Source organism: Canis lupus, chromosome 28, assembly GCF_003254725.2.
Source record: "Canis lupus dingo isolate Sandy chromosome 28, ASM325472v2, whole genome shotgun sequence".
NCBI classification, from domain to species: Eukaryota; Metazoa; Chordata; class Mammalia; order Carnivora; family Canidae; genus Canis; species Canis lupus.
The window spans coordinates 7,439,025-7,459,875 of NC_064270.1; the positions used below are offsets into that span (position 1 = coordinate 7,439,025).

General features: G+C 35.8%; 1 protein-coding gene and 1 long non-coding RNA gene across 28 annotated transcripts in view; one reads left to right on the forward strand and one right to left on the reverse strand.

Annotated features, from left to right (window-relative positions):
• Positions 1-5,537, reverse strand: part of LOC112672068 (uncharacterized) — a 29,175-nt gene extending 23,638 nt beyond the window's left edge. The window contains exons 1-2 of the long non-coding RNA XR_003144009.3: positions 5,418-5,537; positions 4,457-4,525 (exon numbers count right to left, since the gene is read on the reverse strand). This is a non-coding gene — a long non-coding RNA (uncharacterized LOC112672068). The remainder of the gene's footprint in view (positions 1-4,456; positions 4,526-5,417) is intronic.
• EXOC6 (exocyst complex component 6) overlaps positions 1-20,851 on the forward strand; it is a 223,923-nt gene that overhangs the window by 167,908 nt on the left and 35,164 nt on the right. For 12 of the 27 annotated variants that reach the window (XM_049103546.1, XM_049103545.1, XM_049103543.1 and 9 more), the window contains 2 exons: positions 16,166-16,239; positions 17,075-17,158. In XM_049103546.1, the coding sequence (XP_048959503.1) occupies positions 16,166-16,239; positions 17,075-17,158 (158 nt within the window). Of the gene's footprint in view, positions 1-16,165; positions 16,240-17,074; positions 17,159-18,155; positions 20,134-20,851 lie in introns of those variants that run through there. The other 15 variants (XR_007406899.1, XR_007406900.1, XM_025466525.2 and 12 more) reach the window with 6 other exon arrangements.

Below are 20,851 nucleotides of genomic sequence, written 5' to 3' on the forward strand. Positions count from 1 at the left end.
GACACTCTAAATACTGGTCATCAATGGCTGAAATCATTCTAACTTTGTCAACTTACTTTCTGGATAGGTATCTTTTTGGATACTTGCTGCAGGGATAATTTTAGGACCCTGCATTCCAAACAAAGCTTCTTTTGAATTCTGAATTTTTGGTTCTCATTCCCCCTCAATTTCTTAAGCCTTTACTTTTGCTATTTTTTTTCACTGTTTTCTTTAGGTAAGAGCTGAGCAGATTCTATAATCTCTCTGTAATTCCATTCTGTTTTCTTTAGGTAAGAGATGAGCAGACATTAGCCAGTCTGCTTCAAAACTGGATATGCTGTTTGGTTATTAGCTTTGTAATATATACTTCTGGATGTGGGTTTTATCACCATTAAGTTATAGCTCTTTAAATAATTAAATGATGAAAATCCCTGGTTGACAATGGAGTCAGGCACCACTGTTGATAAATTGAAAATCAGTGGGGGACAAGAAGGATTATAAAATGTCTGTCTGAGACAAATATTACAATAATATATTCTGTATGAAAGACATTGAAAATATCAGCAACTTGGAACTGAAGCAAGAGTGACTGGTAATTTTTCAACAAATATAAAATATCTGTCCACTGTGTATAAGGCATTCTACTAGGGAAAACAGAGTTCATATTAAAATGAATAATTATCTAAGCTATTTGATCAAGATCAGTTTGCTGAGCAAAACAACAAGTCCAAAGTTTTTAAAAACTTACCTATTTCTTAAACAAAAAAAAAAAAAAGAAATGCTTATTTACAAAGGAAAAGAAAGTTAGTTTTTCCTTAGGGAAGAGGACTTATTTTCTTTTCCTAGGAAGCATTTCTGTTTCCTCTCGTTAGAAAACCTTTATTAGCTAGTTTGGTTAAAGGAAAGGAAAGGAAGGGAAGGGGAGGGGAAGGGAGGGGAGAGGAGGGGAGGGGAGAAAAAAAGAAAAGAAAGCCCTTTATTATATATCTTTCTCAAAATACAGCTATCATTTAAAAGTGGTATTTTTTATTTTTTAAATATTTATCAAAATAATACCTTTTTTTTTTTTTTTACAAATTTCTAAGCTCAAAATAATTGTTATTCCATTCTATAAATAGTTTGAAACTGATTTTTTTGGTAAGTTCTATAAAGTTTGTCTTAATAAGATCATTACAGTATGACATTACAATGTAAACATCTTACATAAATATTGCTTGAGGTATTTTGTATTATTACATCGTTAATGTGTTTTCAAAATAATTAGGTGGCTGAATACTTTATTGGCATTTGGTTGTATCTTCTCAGGTGTTTTGTTCAAAAATGGAAATTACTGTTTGGCTAGTCAGCTCTAGGTATCTAGATCTTCTGTGTTGTCTTCCCTCTCCATAAAAGGCTAGTCTAGCTGTGCTCAACAAAATCTTTGCTTCTCTATCCTTCCATAGATAGTTTCTACCTTTAGTTAACTTATTTGGGTGGAGTTATTAAAGGCTGCTTTTAAAATGCTGATTTTTTTTGAAGCACTATTCTCTTGGAAGAGACCAAGAAAAGAAAGGTCCTAAGGATGAGCCATAACTCAGGAAATCTAGGTTTAAGTACAAGAAGGGTAAACCTTATTAGCCTGATGGGAGCCAAGGTTTAGGCACTATAGATATGGGAAGGGAGAGACCAGGATTCAAAGAAAACCACACAAGATAACTCAGCTTCCTTTAAGATTATGCCTACGATTCACTCTGCTCCTTAATACTTATCATGTTATTATTTAATCATTACTCACTTAATATAGTATCATGCATTCGGTACTAACTGAAGAAATGTAAACCAATATTATATTTTCCATGTTTATTCCACTATCTTTCTGGTGCAAAAGAACTCTACCCCCTATCATGAATTTAGTGACTGATTCATAAATCACTTAAAAATGAAACTTAGCTTTTTTTTATTGAATATTTAGAGAATTAAATTTGCATCTTATTTTAAATAGTATTTTTGGGGATCCCTGGGTGGCTCAGCAGTTTAACGCGATCCTGGAGTCCCGGGATCAAGTCCCACGTTGGGCTCCCGGCATGGAGCCTGCTTCTCCCTCCTCCTGTGTCTCTGCCCCCCCCCCCCTCTCTCTCTCTCTCTCTCTGTCTATCATAAATAAATCTAAAAAAATAAAATAAAATAAATAGTATTTTTATTTTTTTTAATCTGGATTTTTTTTTCCTTTCCTTTTTTTTTTTTTTTTAATTTAAGGTTTTATTTTTCAGTAGTCTCTATACCCAGTGTGGAGCTCTAACCCACAACCCGGAGATAAAGAGTTGCATGCTCTACCAACTGAGCCAGCCTGGCACCCTGAAAGCAGTTTTTTAAAATACAAAGTTTATTTTCAGTATTGATGCAGCATGTATGCTTTCTATATTTTGGAGCAGGGAAAGGAGAAGAGGAATTTGGCTAGGTAGGAGGAAGGCCAAAATGCATCATAAATTTGTGAAGAGAAGGGTCTGAATACCACAGGAATCAACTGGGATATGGAGAAGATAGGTAGATAATTCAAATGTAGAGTCCTAAAAGCTAAAAGATCATTGAGTTTCACCACTTACCTGATAATAAACATATACATACTCCTCTGCCTTGAAATCCTCTCTAAATAACCGTGCCAAGTAGTTGTCCAGCTAGTACTTGAACATCCAATTTGGCGATTAACTACTCTTCAGAAAATGTGTTTCCATATAATGTATCGCTCTATCAATTTCTTCCAATGAGGTGAAATCACTTTCTCTAAACTTCTCTTTATTTAGCTAGTTCTTCCTTAGCTATAGTCACCACTGCCTTTGTGCAAATTAGAAATGGTGTCCCTACTAAAAGGAAAAAGCCATTTAGAGTTGTCTGTTTTATATGAATTAGAAAAAGTTCACCTTTTTTTCAGGTGGACTCAACCCCCCTCACATGGTTTATCAAGTGAAATGTAGTCTAGATGTCAGCCCTTCTCTTGCGACCCTCTCTTCTCCTCAGCTAGAGACCCATATGTAGTAAGATGTCTGATGCAGTCTGTATGTGGCAGTTCTGCTTAGGGTCATACAGAGGAAAACAAATTTTCATCCATAAGCAATTATGGATGAAAACCAAATATATGAAAACTGCTCTTATATCCTTCCAACTCATCTGAAGGCCAGACATCAACAATTCCTCTTACTGTTCTCATGTGATGTGATTTTAGATCCATAGTTCTTCTTTGAATAAACTGGTTTGACTACCTTCTGTTTAATGTCTAATATCCAAAGTTGACTACAGGAAACTCAGGTATGGGGGAACCAGTATAATCTGCAGTTGAATTATCAAATACATTGTTCCATAGCCTATATTTTATTACCAAAGCCCAAACTATTATTACCTTTTTTGGTTACTAGAGTATATTCTCAAATCATTGAAGCTGTAGTCTTCTAAAACCTGTGTATCTTTGTCTCTTGTGTGTGCATGTGATTGTAATTGTTAAGCTCTGTTTATCTTATCCTATATTTGTATAGTTGGTTTTTGTTTTGAGATTTTAAAGTTATCCATAGTAAATTTTTAAAAAAGATTTTATTTATTTATTCATGAAAGACACAGAGAGAGGGGGAGGGGGGAGAGACATAGACAGAGGGAAGAGCAGGCTCCATGCAGGGAGCCTGATGTGGAACTCGATCCCAGGACTCCAGGATCATGCCCTGAGTGGAAGGCAGATGCTTAACTGCTGAGCCACCCAGGCATCTATCCTGTAAATTTAAGATTTGTTTCACAACTAATCTATTGAGGTCTTTTTATATCAAAATTTAATATCAACTGCAGATTTGTAATCATGCTTTTTACATATTTAACAGGGTTACTAGCAAAACATTGAACACAACCTTATATCTATATCATGAGATAGAGTAAATCAGTGGTTCTCAAAACCTGATCCTCAGATGAGGACCTGGGAACTTGTTAGAAATGTGAATTCTTGGGTCTCATCTGCTGAATTGGGAACTCTGGGCACCAGACACCCAAGGTGATTTTGATGCACAGTAAAGTTTGAGTACCACATTATATGGACTTTCCCTTTGTATTGACTTAGATCCATTATTCAGAATTTTATGGGTAAAGTTTGAGTACCACATTATACGGACTTTCCCTTTGTATTGACTTAGATTCATTATTCAGAATTTTATGCGTATCTTAAGAGTTTTTTTTTCAGCCAGTTACTAATTCCCTAATTGAATCTAGTTCATGGTTTTGTTCAAAGTAATAAGCAAGTTTGTCAGATGCCTTGCTGGCATATGGGCATAATAATGGCCATTAGATTTTTCTTATCAATCAGTCTACCCTTTAAAAGAAGAAAATTATTACTCTGATTCTTTATAAACTCATATTGTTTCATAATAATTACTTTCTCTTCAAGAGGCCCAGAAATCATTACTTAAAAGACTGTGACTCATTCTTGAGATTAACATAAAATCTTACTAGTCTGTGTTATACTCACAAGAGATCCGAGTCCAAGGAAATCAGGTAGCAGGGGTTAGGAATTAGAGACCATGAACCACCACAGATCCTGGGCAAGTTAAGAAAGGCTTAAGTCAACGAATTTAAGCAATAGGAGATGAACATGAAATATTAACATCAAGAATGACCTTTTTTTTTTTTTTTTTTTTTTTAAAGAATGACCTTTATTATGAGGTGGCTCAGTCAGTTAAGAGTCTGTCTTCAGCTCAGGTCATGATCTCAGGGTCCTGGGATCGTGCCCCATGTCAGGCTCCCTGCTTGGCAGGGAGTCTGCTTCTCCCTCTCGCTCTGCTCCTCCCCCTACATGTACTTTCTCTCTCTCATAAATAAATTAAAAACTTTTTAAAAAATAGCCTTTATTCTAAGTTAGATTTTTCCTTTAATTGGGTTTGATCAGAAAGCAGAATGTTTATTTTTCCATCATCATTGCTTTGTGAAAACATTATACATATATTTTTTTAGGCCTTAGAATGTCAATCTACAGGTAGAAATGGAAAGGACATCTCACTGAAGTTGGGAAGATGGGTAGATGGAAATAATTTTGTTTCTGACATTCAACCATGTACTTTTAGTTTTTGTTTTATTTTTCTGATGGCGAAAGAATTAGCACTGATCCATCTATGTGCGCACTTGTTTTTTTAAACAATTTTTGCTGGTATTCCTTATGACACACATCCTTGTAAGTTAAACTGGCTTAAGCTAAAATTTCAGTCTGCAACTGAATTTTTCCCATGTAAGGTCAAATGATTCATAGGAAGATTCATTTATTTAAATGTTTAATGAGAACCTATTATCTGGTATATACAGGGAAATCCAGGTTGAAACAAGCTTCAAAGATCTCATAGTCTGGTTGGTTGGGAAGAGGCAGACATGTAAATAACTATACTAGAACATAACAGTTCTTTTTTTAAATAACAACTCTTTATATAAGTATATATTACTTGTAGTAGAGAGGGAGCAACTCTTTATTCCATGGGGTTGAGAAGATTGACTGTAATCGAAGTGAAATTTGAACTGGGCCTTAAAGGATGGATAAGATTTAATCAAAAGCAGGGAAGGGCATTCTGAGTAGAGGGAATGACCTAGACAAAAGCACTATGGTGAGAGAATGCTTGGGGATTCTTCAGTCTTCTGTGGCTCAACTACAAGATGCATGATGAAAGCATTACAAGATATGACTGGAAAAAGTTAGACTCCTAATGCTTGAACTTTATTTAATGAGCAATAGCCAGTTTAACTTTTTTTTTTTTAATATTTTATTTATTTACTCACAAGAGACACACAGAGAGAGAGAGAGAGAGAGAGAGAGAGAGAGGCAGAGACACAGGCAGAGGGAGAAGCAGGCTCCATGCAGGGAACCCAACATGGGACTCCATCCCGGGTCTCGGATCATGCCCTCCCTGGTCTGAAGGTGGCACTAAACCGCTGGGCCACCTGGGCTGCCCACCGCTTTAACTTTTTAATCAGGACTATAATATGATGAAATCTGTCATAGAAAGTTAACTTTGTGTCAGGTGAAAATTGAACTGAAATGAGATACTGCAAGTAGGCAAACCTGTTAAAGATTATAGAACTTTTTTGTGAAGGATAAAAAGAGCTTGACTTTGGGCAGTGGTAATGAAGAGAAGAGGTTGGATTGCAGACATTTTGGAGGAGAAAATACATAAAATTATTGAGTAAGTAAGGGTACAATTTGATACGATTAAGGTGGTTAGAATCACACAGATGAGACCTAGAGAATGCATCTCATGATTCGGGGACTGGAGGCAGGTGTGAAAAGGGAGAGAAGAGGGAGAGAGAGAGGAAGGAAAGGGAAGGGGGACAGAGAGAGAAGAAAAAGATTTAACTTCCAGGATAGATAATAATATTCAACATAGAATTTATAATTGTAGGCACCTCATAGAATGCTATGTTTACAGCATACTTGTTGAAAAATGAACAAATTAATCAGGAAGTCTCTATAATTTACAATTGTCTCTTCTAGAGTTCTGCCTTTGTTGTCAAAAAGTTAAGGCCAACTCAGGACTGTTTAAGATTTTGATGCAGACATAATAGATCATTTATAAAAATTCTTCTCATATTTGATAACTATGTTTAAATAACCCCTTAAATCATACCTGTTTTAAAGAGTTAAAGTTTCTTTAATATATTCTTAGGGGATTGTTTTTTTACTACCCTTTGGTCATTTTTCTTTGGATCGTTTTCTTTTTTAACCCATAGTAGGTGAAACTTGATAGAAGGTCTGAGTTCATGAATGGGGATCCCTGGGTGACTCAGTTGTTTAGCGCCTGCCTTTGGCCCGGGGCCTGATCCTGGAGACCCGGGATCGAGTCCTGCATCGGGCTCCCTGCATAGAGCCTGCTTCTCCCTTTGCCTGTGTCCCTGCTTCTCTCTCTCTGTATCTCTCATGAATAGATGGATAAAATCTTAAAAAAAAAAAAAGAATGTCTGAGTTCAGGAATGTAGAATCATATGAACTTAGGTAGAACTTTTTTTTTAAGATTTTATTTTATTTTTAAAGTAATCTCTACACCCAGTGTGGGCTTGAATTCAATCCTGAGATCAAGAGACACACATTCCACTGACTGAACCAGCCAGGTGCCCCTTTATGTAAACTTCTTAAAAAATTTCTTTCAAATCAGTCTTAAGATGATCTGAACATATGTCAGGAAGCTGAAATGATGGTTCTAATCCTGACTGCCTGTATTTTGGGCAAGTGGCTTTGGACAAACCATTCAGCAATCGAGAAGCCTCTGTTTTTCCTGTAAATATGGGATATGGAATTGATAATTTCCAAGGTGCATGCTAGTTTATGATTGGGAGGCAGTAAAATTTTTAAGGCAAACAAAAGTGGGGCTTTGAATTCATACATTAATTAATTCCTTCTTATCTATTATGTGTTTGGTATTTAAGCAATATAGTGGTAAACAGAAAAGGTTGTCACTGTCTTGGGGTTTAAGCCCAGGGGAAGCAATCATTAGATAATTGCACTAGTAAATATGACTGTAAATTGTTAAATTCTATAGAAGTATAGGGTACTTTGAGTAAGTATAAGAAATAGACCTAATTTAAATAAAAAGCTGTATAGATTAAGAATACAAGGTAGAGTCTATGCATGAATAAAGCGGATACTTTTGATTAACTTGACCATATAATCAAAATGCTACTATAGCTACCTGATTAGAGAAGTCAGGAAGGCATGCATTTGGAATTGCAAATGTAGCCACCTCTGAAAACTGCATGGAACCTTTGATCCTATAATAGACTTTGTATAACTTCAAGAGAAATTGCTTCTTAGTTAGAAGAGCATTTGCCACACTTGGTGTGAAGCAGATGTTCTAAATCTTAATGTGTGATTTTGTTTTATGCTTATTAAACACATTGTTATGTATTGGGCCCCAATATTGCTTCCTTGTAAATGCAAATACATAGAGGAAAAGATCAAAATGTCCTCTTAGGTTTTTATAAAGGTGTCTCAGAAATCTTTTACATCACTAACAAAATACAGAATATTTCCAGAGCATTGGGCAATCAGAAAGAGTTGAAGTACCCAAAAATAGATCTAGAATCCTTTCCCATACATTCTGTATAAATATCCAGATGAGATTATCCACTCCTAAGAGTTTAACATCTTAAATCCATAGATATTAGAAAAGCTCCAAGTTTAAGAGTACTGGTCTCTGTTTCAGTGGTGAGTTATTGAGGAATAGGTGAATCTCTAGATGTAAAGGCCTTGGTCTTGGGACGCCTGGGTGGCTCAGCAGTTGAGCGTCTGCCTTTGGCTCAGGGCGTGATCCTGGATTCCCACGTTGAGCTCCTTGCATGGAGCCTGCTTCTCCTCCCTCTGCCTGTGTCTCTGCCTCTCTTTCTGTGTCTCTCATGAAAAAATAAATAAAATCTTAAAAAAAAAGTAAAGGCCTTGGTCTTGTTTTTTTGTTTTGTTTTGTTTTTAAGACTTTTATTTATTCATGAGAGACACAGAGAGAGGCAGAGACATAGGCAGAGGGAGAGGGAGAAACAGGCTCCCAGTGGGGATCCCGATGTGACACTCCATCCCAGGACCCCAGGATCACGCGCCCTGAGCGGAAGGCAGATGCTCAACCACTGAACCACCCAGGTGTTTGGTCTTTTTCATTTTGAATAAAGCCTTAGCCCACTTACAAAAATGGATGAAGCCTCTTTATAGATACTGTGTGTGTGTGTGTGTGTGTGTGTGTGTGTGTGTATGGCTTTGACCTCAGGGCCTCTAATTCTAACCTTGAAAAAAGAACTGTATCTCCAAATAAAAGGATTCAGGGAGAATCACGTGGATATATACCATAGAACAATATTTTAACGTCTCATTTTATAGTATACTGGATGCCATTATATGGGACATTTGGTCCTAAAGGCTTACATCCCATTGCTCCCAATCACATGTAACAATATAAGTCTGAAAGTCAAAACTTCTAAGACCCTGGACTTCTAGGCATGAGTTCTTCACCACCAGAAAAACCACTAGATGGTGCTCTTCATCATTCCTTCTAATGACACATCTGGAGCACACGGAACACCTTCTTTGCCTAGCCAAAATTTTAGTTCTAATTAGCTACTTTAAATCTTCAGATCTAGCAAGAAATAGAATTATTAGGAATCTCTTTAATATGCAGACTACTATATTTATTTTCAGTCATTTATTTAGTTACAAACTCATTCCATTTTATATACCTCTCCCTTGTTGTCCACAGTCTTGAGACTAGCCTGGCCAGCCTCCCCATTTTCTCTCTCTCAATCATTTGTCAGTCTTTTGGTCTGTTTGCTCTTATGACCCTTGCTTCTGCTTCCACCCACCCCTGACAATCCTAAATATTCTTGTAGATGTTTTCCAAATAATGTACATTCTCTGCTTTTAGTAAAAATAACTGTGCCTAGGATAAGATTGTTCAAGGACTTATTCCCTCTGTATTTAATTTCAGAGAAGATTTTATATTTTCATGCCAGGATAAATACTTACAGCCTGACTTAAAAAAAAAAAAAGATTTATTTATATGAGACAGAGAGAATCCTAAAGGGTAGAAGGGGAGAGAGTATCCTGAAGGAGACTCCCCCACTGAGTAGGGAGCCCAGCTCTGTTCTGAATCCCAGGAGCCTGAGATCATGACCTGAGCCAAAATCAAGTGTCAGATGCTCAACCAACTGAGTCACCCAAGTGCTCTCTTCCAGCCTGACTTCTTAGCAGTTTTTGTACCCCCATACTAAACCCTATACATCTATATGTAGATCCTGAGGGCAAAATTTTTTGTTATATATACAAATAACTCATGGCTTTGGCTACAGATATTCTTTATTCTCTTAGAACTTTGGAGATGGCCAATTTGGAAGACGTTTTTTGTCATTATATTTGTCATATATTAACATGTATTATTTTTCACTTTCAGTTTCTTCTAAATTAATTCAAACTTGTCTCCTTCCCAGTTAGGCTTATATAGTAGTTTTACTCTGTTGTTTTAAAAGACCTTCCCAGTAAGATCAGACATCTTCCCTTCTAGTCTTTCTTTTAAGGTATTTTTAAACTTTGGATCACTTATTATTATTAAATTCCATATTCTAGCAGAAAATAAGAGGAAATGAGTAGATCATGAAGTGATTTTTGTTTTCAAAAAATGGTCAAGTTGGGCCATTAAGAGGAAAAAAACCACAAAGATTTAGAGTAGCTTTATTAAAACAAAAAAACAACAACAACACCTCTAGGAGCACTTGACTGGCTTAGTAGGTAGAGCATGCAGCTCTTGATCTCAGGGCTGTAAGTTTGAGCCCCATGGTGGGTTACTTACAAATAAAATATGTTTAAAAATAAACTTTAGAAAGCCTAGAAACTATTCTTTTTCCCTGGAAACTTTTAAAATATTGTATAGAAAGACCAGGATCAATGTGTGTTTTTAAAAAATATACTTCCTGACATGGTTAAATGACAAAGAAATAGATATCGTAATAGGGAGTAGGCATTATTAAATAAAAATAATAAAAAGATGACCTAAGAGGGGTAACCTGGTGGCTCAATTGGTTAAGTGTCTGCCTTTGGCTCAGGTCATGATCTCAGGGTCCCAGGATGGAGCCCCAATTCAGGCTCCCTGTTCAGCAGAGAGAGTGCTTCTCTCTCTCCCTCTGCCCCTCCTTCCACCACTCATGTTTTCTCTCTGTCTCCAATAAATAAATACAATCTTTTTTTTTTTAAAGATAATCTAGAGAAAAAACACAGAAACCCCAAATATGACAAATCATATAAAAAATAAAGACCTAGATGAGCCAAGAGGGAATCTGGAGACAGTACTTAAAGGCATCCCCCAAATTAGTATTCATTTCTTTAAAACTTCAAAGGTTGAACAATATCTCCAGAATTATTGAAACCATTAGACAATATTAATAGAAATGAATGATTTGTATTATTATTCGTTCATTCAACATTATTTGCTGAATATTTCCTATACACCAAACATGGATTATATAGAGGTAAAAGAAATGATCTCTACTTCTCACAAGCTTCTTGTTTAGTGGAAGAACTCACAGTTTAGTTTTAATTGATGAAAACATTAGGAATATTCTCAGCCATCCTCAGTTATTTTGAAATAAATACAATATATATACATAGTATGTTCTAGCTTTACAGTGCATTAAGCCATGTGTGGGTATTAAATTAACTAAAAATTCAGTTCACTGGAGATAGAGAACATTTCTGTTATTGCATAAAGTTCTGTTGGACAACTCTATTCATGATCTATTCAGCAAACTACATAATATATCAATAACCAGGACTGGATAGCATCCTTTTAGAATTTCTTTGTTCATTTGTTCAATTTTCCTTGCATTTATTTAAGAAACTTTTGTTGACTATATCTCAGGCATTTTGCTAGGTGATAGGGATGTAGAAGTGAAAATATATTTTCTACCCTCAGGGAGTTCATGGTCAGGTGGGAAGACACAGAGATAAACAATTATAAGATAGCAGAATGGGTGGTGTAGTTAGCCTGTGCACTGGAAATTGTAGTGAGAATACAGAGGAAGACTCACCCAGCCCACAGGATAATGGAAGTCTTCCACGGAGGGTGATGATTGAATGGAAAGATAAGTAAGAGTTATCTGATGGAAAAGAAGAGGAGAAAGGCTGCTCCAGGTAAGAAGGATAGCAGATACTGTGGAAAGAGATTGTGGTTTATGCAAGCAAATACAGGTAGTTTGATACGGAAAGTGTTTAAGGTACCTTTAGGGAAGTGGTAAGAGATGAGACTAGAGAGACTGGTAAAGACCAGATTATGAAGGACCTTATTTGTCTTGCTTTATTGGGAAGGTGATAGGAACCACTGAAAGATGTTAAACTATGATGTCGCACAAACTACATATACATCTTACATAAATCACATTAGGAGTAGTGGATGGAGAGGAAGCAGGGAGACCAGATAGGACTGTGTGTTATCATCCAAGCAAGAAATGATAATAGTTTGAACAAAGGTAGAGACAGATTCAGGCTGAAGATGTTTCAGAAGATAGGAACAACAGGATTGACTGAATTTTGGTTTTAAAGAAGTAGGAAAAAATATGAAGCTCTTGAACAAATTGGATAGTATATAATTAGAAATGTCCTCTGTACCAAATGATTATCAGATTGCTAAATTGTCTCCTTTCCCTAAAAAGAAATTGAGAAAAAGCCCTAGGAACTATAAATGAGTGAATTGTACTTCCATATTGGTTAGGTTCTTGTGAGAGATAAGATAAAAGGTAAGAGACTAATAATCAGATTCTAGGTTAACTGCGTGAATGCTAGGAGATCTGAATTAACTATATGATCCTGGACAAGTTATTTCACTTTTAATTCTTCTAATCTATAAGATGAAGGACTAAGTGACTTTTAAGCCAAGTTTTCAGGGGACTGGTGGAGGTATTTCAAAGAGTGTCTCTTCTAGACACAAGATTTTATGACCCATCATCTCCATGTCCTATTTATTAAAATAAGTTATTGTGATGATCAAAGTAGGTGGTGTGTGAGAAACTGCTTTGTAAACTATAAAGTGCCATATAAATTTATGAAACTCATAATTTTGACACTAAGCTCCATGGTTTAATCCCAAGTAATGGAGCTTAAACTATAGTACATTAAACAGGAACTGAGAGAAAAGAAAATGAAAGATGATTTTCAGTGCAGAAAAAATTCTGGGAGATAAAGTAAATAATGATTGCAAGTGTAATCGAAATTGAGCTTCATTTTATGCCTGATGTATAAAGTAAGTGTGTAAGTCCCCCTGTGTTAGAGGAAGTATTTATTTTCTGTGTATAGATGTGTGTATGTGGAGATGATACAAGCTGAGCTGGCATTTATAACCTTGGTTGGAGACCACTAGGGATTCATGGTTAACTGTTACTTGGAAACAGTGGCCTGAGACTGGGGCCAAGAAAGCCAACAATATGCCGGGCTGTCTACCTTCACTTACAACAGGTTATTAGAATTTTGCTTATTATGTTTCAATTAAGACCTGATGATACTAGAGAAAGATAACTCAGTTATTTGGGATTGGGACATGGTTGGGGGTGATGGGATCACCACAATATGAAAGGATGCCACTTTTCATCGTATGAAAAGACAATCATGTGAGTGAATTATACTAAATAATGAAAAGTTATGGGTAGATTTGCTCAATAAATCTTAGTTTTCTAGAAAAGGGGGGCCTGAGAAAAGTAAGCGTAGTCACCTAGTGGCCATAACTATGTATGCAGTATATAGCAGAAAACCAAGAAGTAAAGGAAAAAAATGGTATACCTCCGAGTAACAAAAAGGTTATTCCTTCTTGAAAAGAGCATATACTCAAAAGCATATATAAAACACATTCACCTTATTTGTAGGAAAGGCTCTTGCTCATTCTGTATTTGCTCTTTAGACACAATTCTAGTGGTCAGTTAGCTGGCTGGCCAGCTCAAGACTATTAAAGGCAGCATATTAATAAGATGAAGAGAGAGCAGGGAGTAAGAATTTATATTAAAACTGCAAGAGAGGGATGCCTGGGTGGCTGAGTGGTTGAGCATCTGCCTTTGGCTTGGGTTGTGATCCCAGGGTCCTGGAATCGAGTCCTGTATCAGGTTCCTTGCAGGGAGCCTGTTTCTCTCTGCCTGTGTCTCTACCTCTCTCTGTGTGTGTCTCATGAATAAATAAATAAAATCTTTTAAAAAAAACTGCAAGAGAGAAGGCAGAAAAATTATGAGCTAGACACAAGAACTCAACACAGCTTTCTGAACTAATTAATGTAAAAAAAAGGGACCTTAATAATATGGCAGCTTTCAGAACTTATTATATTGTATAGAATAAAAGCATTCTTAACAGTAATCCAGAGAATGAAGAAACATTTAAATAATATTTAGAAAGAAATAATATTTAGAATGCTCAAAGTTAAAAAAACAAAGGAAGTATTATGTTACAGTTTAAAATTCTATCAAAAATGCTTAAGATTTGAAAAATTAACATTATCTTGGGACACCTGGGTGGCTCAGTGGTTGAACATCTGCCTTTGGCTCAGGGCATGATCCTGGGGTCTTGGTCATCGCTCCCTGCATGGAGCCTGCTTCTCCCTCTACCTATGTCTCTGCCTGTGTCTTTCATGAATAAATAAATAAAATCTTTTTAAATAAATAAATAAATAAAATTAACATTATCCTAAAACAACAGCAACAACAAAAACTTTTGACATCTTTATTCCCTAAAAATGCCAGATAAATTAAGCTGTGCTAAACTTTCATGTATTTAAATATATGATTGAGTCTTTCTAGACTGTATTTCACATATAATGCACTAAACTTAAGAATTATTTTTGTTGGGGCTCCTAGGTAGCTCAGTTGGCTAAATGTCTGCCTTCGGCTCAGGTCATGATCCCAGGATCCTGGGATTGAGCCCCATGGTATGCTCCCTGCCCAGTGGGGAGTCTGCCTCTCTCTTTGCTGCTCCCTCTGCTTGTGCTCTCTTGCTCTATCAAACAAATAAATAAAATCTTTTTTAAAATTTAAAAAATAGGGCCACCTGGGTGGCTCAGTCAGTTAAGTGTCTGCCTTCAGCTCAGTTCATGAACCCAGGGTTCTGGGATTGAGCCCCATGTTGGGCTCCCTGCTCAGCAGAAAGCCTGCTTCTCCCTCTTCCTCTACCACTCCCCCTTCTTGCATGCTCTCTCTAATGAATGAATAAAATCTTAAATAAGTACCCTATATATATATTTCTTGAAATAACAAAAATATTTTTTAATATTTTATTTGTTTATCTATTTATTCATGAGACACACAGAGAGAGGCAGAGACATAAGCAGAGGGAGAAGCAGGCTCCCTCTGGGGAGCCTCATGCGGGACTCGATCCTGGGACCCTGGGACCACACCCTGAACCAAAGGCAAACACTCAACCACTGAGCCACTCAGGTGCCCTAATTCTTTTTTTATTTTTTTTAAGATTTATTTATTTATTTGAGAGAGAGAGAGAGGCAGAGCGAGCACACAGCGCGAGAAGGAGAAGCAGACTCACTGCTGAGCAGCTCAATCCCCCTGAAGGCAGACGCTTAACTGACTGATCCACTCAGGAGCCCCTATGTGGCAAATTTAAATGGTTTCTAAAATACTCACTTAGATAAATTCTTAAGTGGAAAATCTGTAATGTTTTGTAGAAAAACTCAAATATCAATGGAGAGGGAGAATGCTTACAGACATTCTGACTTTTATCAGAGAAGCTTGCATGTAAAATGATAAGTCTTTTGTCTTCAAAATAACTAATAGTGGAATTATCTTCAACTTAACTAAACAAGCTAGGTACTAGTATTAAAATATTTTATGTACAAAAAATTATTGAAAAAATCTTTTGAGGGGCACCTGGGTGGTATGGTCAGTTAAGTGTCTGACTCTTGCTTTCAGTTCAGGTAGTGATCTCTGGGTTGTGAGATCCATCTGGTGCTGGGCTCTGCAATCAGCATGGAGTCTGCTTAGAATTTCTCTCTCCCTCTTCCTCTGCCCTTTCCCCTCTCTCTAAAATAAATAATCTTTTAAAAAAAGAAAAAAGGAAAAAAATCTTTTGATATATTTTTCAATCTTAAAATATTTTAGTTTTTCAAAAGGCAGGATTCCTTTGTGGAAAAAAATTATTAGAAGTTTGACATAAACAGACATTCTTGCATCATCCTCATTCTGCTACTTAGAACCTTTGTCTGCATGTAACACTGACTTTTTATGTGTCTGCCCATTATAGCTTTTAGCTAGAGGTAGGATTTTCATAAGCATGTTCTGTAACAAAGGAGAAGTTTTGAAATATGTTGACAGCCATGGAATTGGTATAGTTTCAAAATGTTTCTATAATCATTCACCTAAGGCTAAATAGAGTCAGAAAACTTTTCTTGATTGAAGTATATTACTACTCTTGAACTTTTTGTGGAATAACCATTCTAAATTTATTGTAATTAAGGATTACAGTGATTAAATGGTAGATTAGAAGTTTAAAATTATTAAAATACTTGTGGTAATGGGTGTGGAGAACATTCTCAGTAGTGGAAATTGAAGCTCATAAATAGTCTTCATTTGAAATGGTTACATGTAAATATAATACATTTGTAATGAGTAGAAATTAATTCAGTGGTTAAATCCTTGTATATTTTGCAGTCTTGTTTTTATTCTTGTTTTTTTTTTTTTTTTTTTCTTACAGTGTTTGCCAGCTCTGAGCCTGTGCCAGGATTCCAGGGGGATACCCTACAGCTAGCATTCATTGACCTCAGACAAGTAAGATGTAATAATGTAGTTCTCATTTTTTGCCTTCTACTGTTTGCCTTTTTTTTTTTAATCCTATAGGAATGCTTGTTTTGTCTTGAAACAATCTTTCGAAAGTGCTTCTTTGATAACCATATGTTTGGCCTTTCTCTCTGAACTTGTATCTCTATTTGGTGTCTCAGACTCATGCAGCACTCTCATCAGTAAATATTTAACTTATTCATTACCTGCTAACTATGTGACTAACTTTTTACTTTGGTTTAATGACACTTGAAGTTTGAGTTCTTTCTTTTTTTTTTTTATTTTTTTTTTAGTTTGAGTTATTTCTTAATGATTTCATGGTCCTATATAAAAATTTGTTGGTATAATTAATGTCAGGACCCAAGTTAAAAGTAAATTATTACAACCTAGAAAGGAGCCCCTTGCTTAAAATTGTGGTAAAGAATGCTTTTTTAATAAATTTTCTGGGGGTGCCTGGGTGGCTCAGTCGATTGGGTACCTGCCTTCAGCTCGGGTCATGATCCTGGGGTCCTGGGATGGAGCCCCACATCAGGCTCCGTGCTCAGCTGGGAACCTGCTTCTCCCTCTCCTTCTTCCTGCTGCTCCCCTTGCTTGTGTGTGTGTGTTCTCTCTCTGTGTCAAATAAATAAATAAAATCTTAAAAAATAAAATAAATTTTCTGTATGCTTCCATAAAAAAGGACCAAACTACTTTTTTTTTTTTTTTAAGATTTTATTTATTTATTCATGAGAGACACACACAGGGAGAGAGAGAGAGAGGTGCAGAGACACAGGCAGAGGGAAAAGCAGGCTCCATGCAGGGAGCCTGACATGGGACTCGATCCTAGGTCTCCAGGATCAGGCCCTGGGCTGAAGGTGGTGCTAAACCACTGAGCCACCTGGGCTGCCCGGACCAAACTACTTTTAAAAAGGTAATTATACATTTATATAATTCTTTTCTGGTCATGTAAGTCTAAGTAGAGTAGCAAATAATGATAATTTTTTAATCTCCTAATCAATTTACTACTCTTTGACATCGCTACTGTATTGTCATTTTCTTTATTTACTTTGTACCCTTTTTCTATCTCCCCCATATTTTTTTCCTTCTTATTCATTTCTTCTTTCCTCCTCCTTTTTCTTTCTTAGCCTGGAATTAAGAAATTTAATAGAGTTGGGAGGCACAAGAATATGGAGGAGGGGTAGGTCCAAGGTAGAGGACTCAGGGGTACAGAACTAACAACAGGATGGCTGCTGCCCTTGGCAAGAACCAAATGGAGATGGAATTAGAACAAAGCCAATGTGAGAGCATTGGCTAGAGAGAACAAAGAGCCAATGTGACGCTTGATCTCCAGGTTGTGAGTTCGAGTTTCACATTGGGTATAGAGATTACCTAAAAATAAAATCATAAGAAAAAAACAAAGCCACTGTAGTATTAGTCTATTAATGGTCCCATCCCCTTTGGGGATGGAGATGATGAAGATGGGGCTCTACTGTTGATGTAAATAGACTACACGGTGATATTTAGAGCAGGACCAATTTGAGTAATTAAGGAGTTCTGATTTCAGTAAATGTTTGAGAATATAGCTGTTTTTGCTTTAATTCCAAACCAGTTTTCTATACATATGTATGAACTACTAATTACTGATTATTTGGAAGGGAGTAATGTAGTTGAAACAGACACCAAAGTAATGTAAGAGCGTTTTGTTCTTGTGGAGCTTAAAACTCTTTTAGAGAAACAAAACCCCTATGAACTGGGTAGAAGTACTTATGGACAGTGAGTCATGTGGATATAAATGGTATATATACTTTCAAGTCAAGTTTAGAAGGAAACTGAAAAAATTACTCCTGTCTCCTGTTTTTTACCTGTCAAGCACTGAACATATAAAATATATTAATATTTATTTCTGTTTACCCTTAACTAAATTGGAGAAGATAGTAGAAAATCAAGAACGTGGACTCTGAACTTTTATTCCAGCTTACCAGAAGATGTTCTTTCTATTGAAGGAAGATCTATTTGCTTTAGAAGGAGCTCTCTCTGTTGTGGTCTTATTGCCCTAAACAAGATGATCTTATTGCCCTAAACAAGATGATCTAATACAGATCTAATACAGAAAATGGAGTCCTTTAGCAGACTGGAAACAGGCTTGGTTGTATGTTCATCTTTCAATTAGGTTATAGCCACTTATAAGTTTCCCTGTTACAGGGACATGAATATGTTCTCCAAGCCAAGTGTGTAATTTGAGGATATCTCCCATTATATACAAATAATCTGTTCTTAGAAAATTTGAAATTTATTATGTGATATTTTCTCTTTTGTATGAATTTGTATGGTATTAACAATCACGCTATAAGATTGTGAATAGGACCACATTCTGTGGGGAAAGATTCTGTTCTTTGATTTGTTCAAATAGGTGGTTAGTTCAATGCAGATTAAAACTCTGATTCTAGGTACTATCTTCCTTCAAAGACAATCATCATTTGACACCAAAGAAGGCCTCTTTACAAGCATATGTAAAGCATTCCCTCACTAGGGAATTGTTACTAAGACACACTTACAAATATTAATAAACAAGTCTTTTTTGTTGAATTTACTTTTCATGTATGTGCACTTACAGGTTTTAAATCCTGGTTGGCATTTCCACATCAATGTAATTTTTTAAGAAACTTTAAAGTGAATACAAAATAATCTTTTAGAAACCTTTACAATTCTGAAATCTATTACAACACATGTAGAGCTATTAAAGATTTATGTAGAAATACCTACTTAATGTAAAACACAGTTTTAAAGTATGGTATTTAGTATTCAGTGCATGTGGATAAATTTTAATAACTTAATTTTTAATGTATTAATTATTCTAGTTTTTTAAAGAGGCCTAAAAGTTTTTCCTAATTAGTGTTAAAATTTAATCATACTCTTTTTGTACTTTTGCATTCTGAAACAAGAAGATGCAACTAATTTTTGTCATTAGCTGCTGGGCCACTGAGACACACTTGAATTTTATGATTTTAGAGGCTTGGGTTTAATAACTTGACAAAGATAATTATTTTTCACATACATTTGTTTCTCAATTTATAAACAGTTAAGTGGTGAAATGCCAAGTATGGGGATTGACTAAAAATAAAATCAGTCTTTAAAGTATCATATGAGGTGATAGAAGTTTTTTGTATCAGATATCAGTGTTATTTAAATAAAGATGCCTTAAAGTTTCAGTTGGTGTGTTAATGTTCCTGACTTTATAAAGGTATTTCATAGAATATTATTTTACTATTTTTATACGAAGTACTGTATCACCAAACATAGGGTGCTAACACTTTTATTTACGGTTTCTGCACTTTTTCTTCTTTTTTTCTAGTCTGTGATCCATTTCTGTCTTAATAAGGTGGCTGACAGTTCTTTTCAAGTATACTTAGAAAGGCAAAAGAGCCCTTTTCATAGTACTTATAAGGGGTCATGCTTCTGTTTTTTAGTTTGAATTTGATACTGCTTCATGAATTGCTGGGTATGAAAGATTAGGAAGTAGGTCCAGTGGTCAAATTTTACCTGCCCACCCGGACTTTGCCCTGAGGTCAAACTCCTGATATTTGCTGTTCTGAATAGAGGACTTGATGACAAGTATGAGCTGATACAAGAGGAAAGTTAGAACCATATCAAAGCTGAAGGCAAGAGAATTGGGACTCAATGAGAGACTGTAGCTAAAAGATGGATCATCAGAATTGCCCTCTTTTAAAGAAAAGGAAATAGCTGACCTGTGAGTGAAAAGACTTTATCATCCTGCCAATCACATGCTTGCTAATGGAAGCCAGTTATCTCAACAATATCTTGAGGTCTTCTACCCCATAGACAGTGAAGAGGACTAGTGGTACTAGTATTGCATTATATGAATATACTGTCTCAATCAGTTTTAAATGTGCTGTTTTAATATGATTTGTGTGTATAAACTTTTTTTTAAATAAGTAAACCCTATCATCCTCCTACTGCCAGTTCTAAAATTAATTCCCTGAAAGACTTTGGTATACTTAAAAAATATTTTCTTTTACAAAGACCATCTATTTTGTTAAATATAACCTTTCAGATGGGTTTCAGATGAATATGTAAAATTCTTTTGAAGGTATGAACATTTTCAGGTATGAAAACCTTAAAAATGTCAAACTATTTTTATTAAAATGCTTTTTATAAAAAAATGCTTTTTAATAGTATACAGAATTCAGTGATAATTTTTTATAACTTATTTAAGTAAGCTTATGCCCAACATTGAGCTTGAACTCATGACCCCAAGATCAAGAGTCAAATGCTGTATGACTCAGCCAGGTTGGTGCCCCTATAACTCATTCTTCTCTCTCTCTCCCTCTTTTTTTTTTTTTTTTAAGATTGTATTTATTTATTTGAGAGAGAGCAGAAGAGGGGAGGGTGGCAGGCAGAGGGAGAAGGAGAGGAAGAAGCAAGCTCCCTGCTCAGCAGGGCCTCTATCCCAGGACCCCAGGATCATAACCTGAGCCGAAGGCAGATGCTTAACCACCTGAGCCACCCACGTACCCCTGTCATTCATTCTTAATACACAGAAATACTTTACTAAATATCACCAGAAAATGAGCTGGCCATAACACTGAATTTTAGTTTTCATATA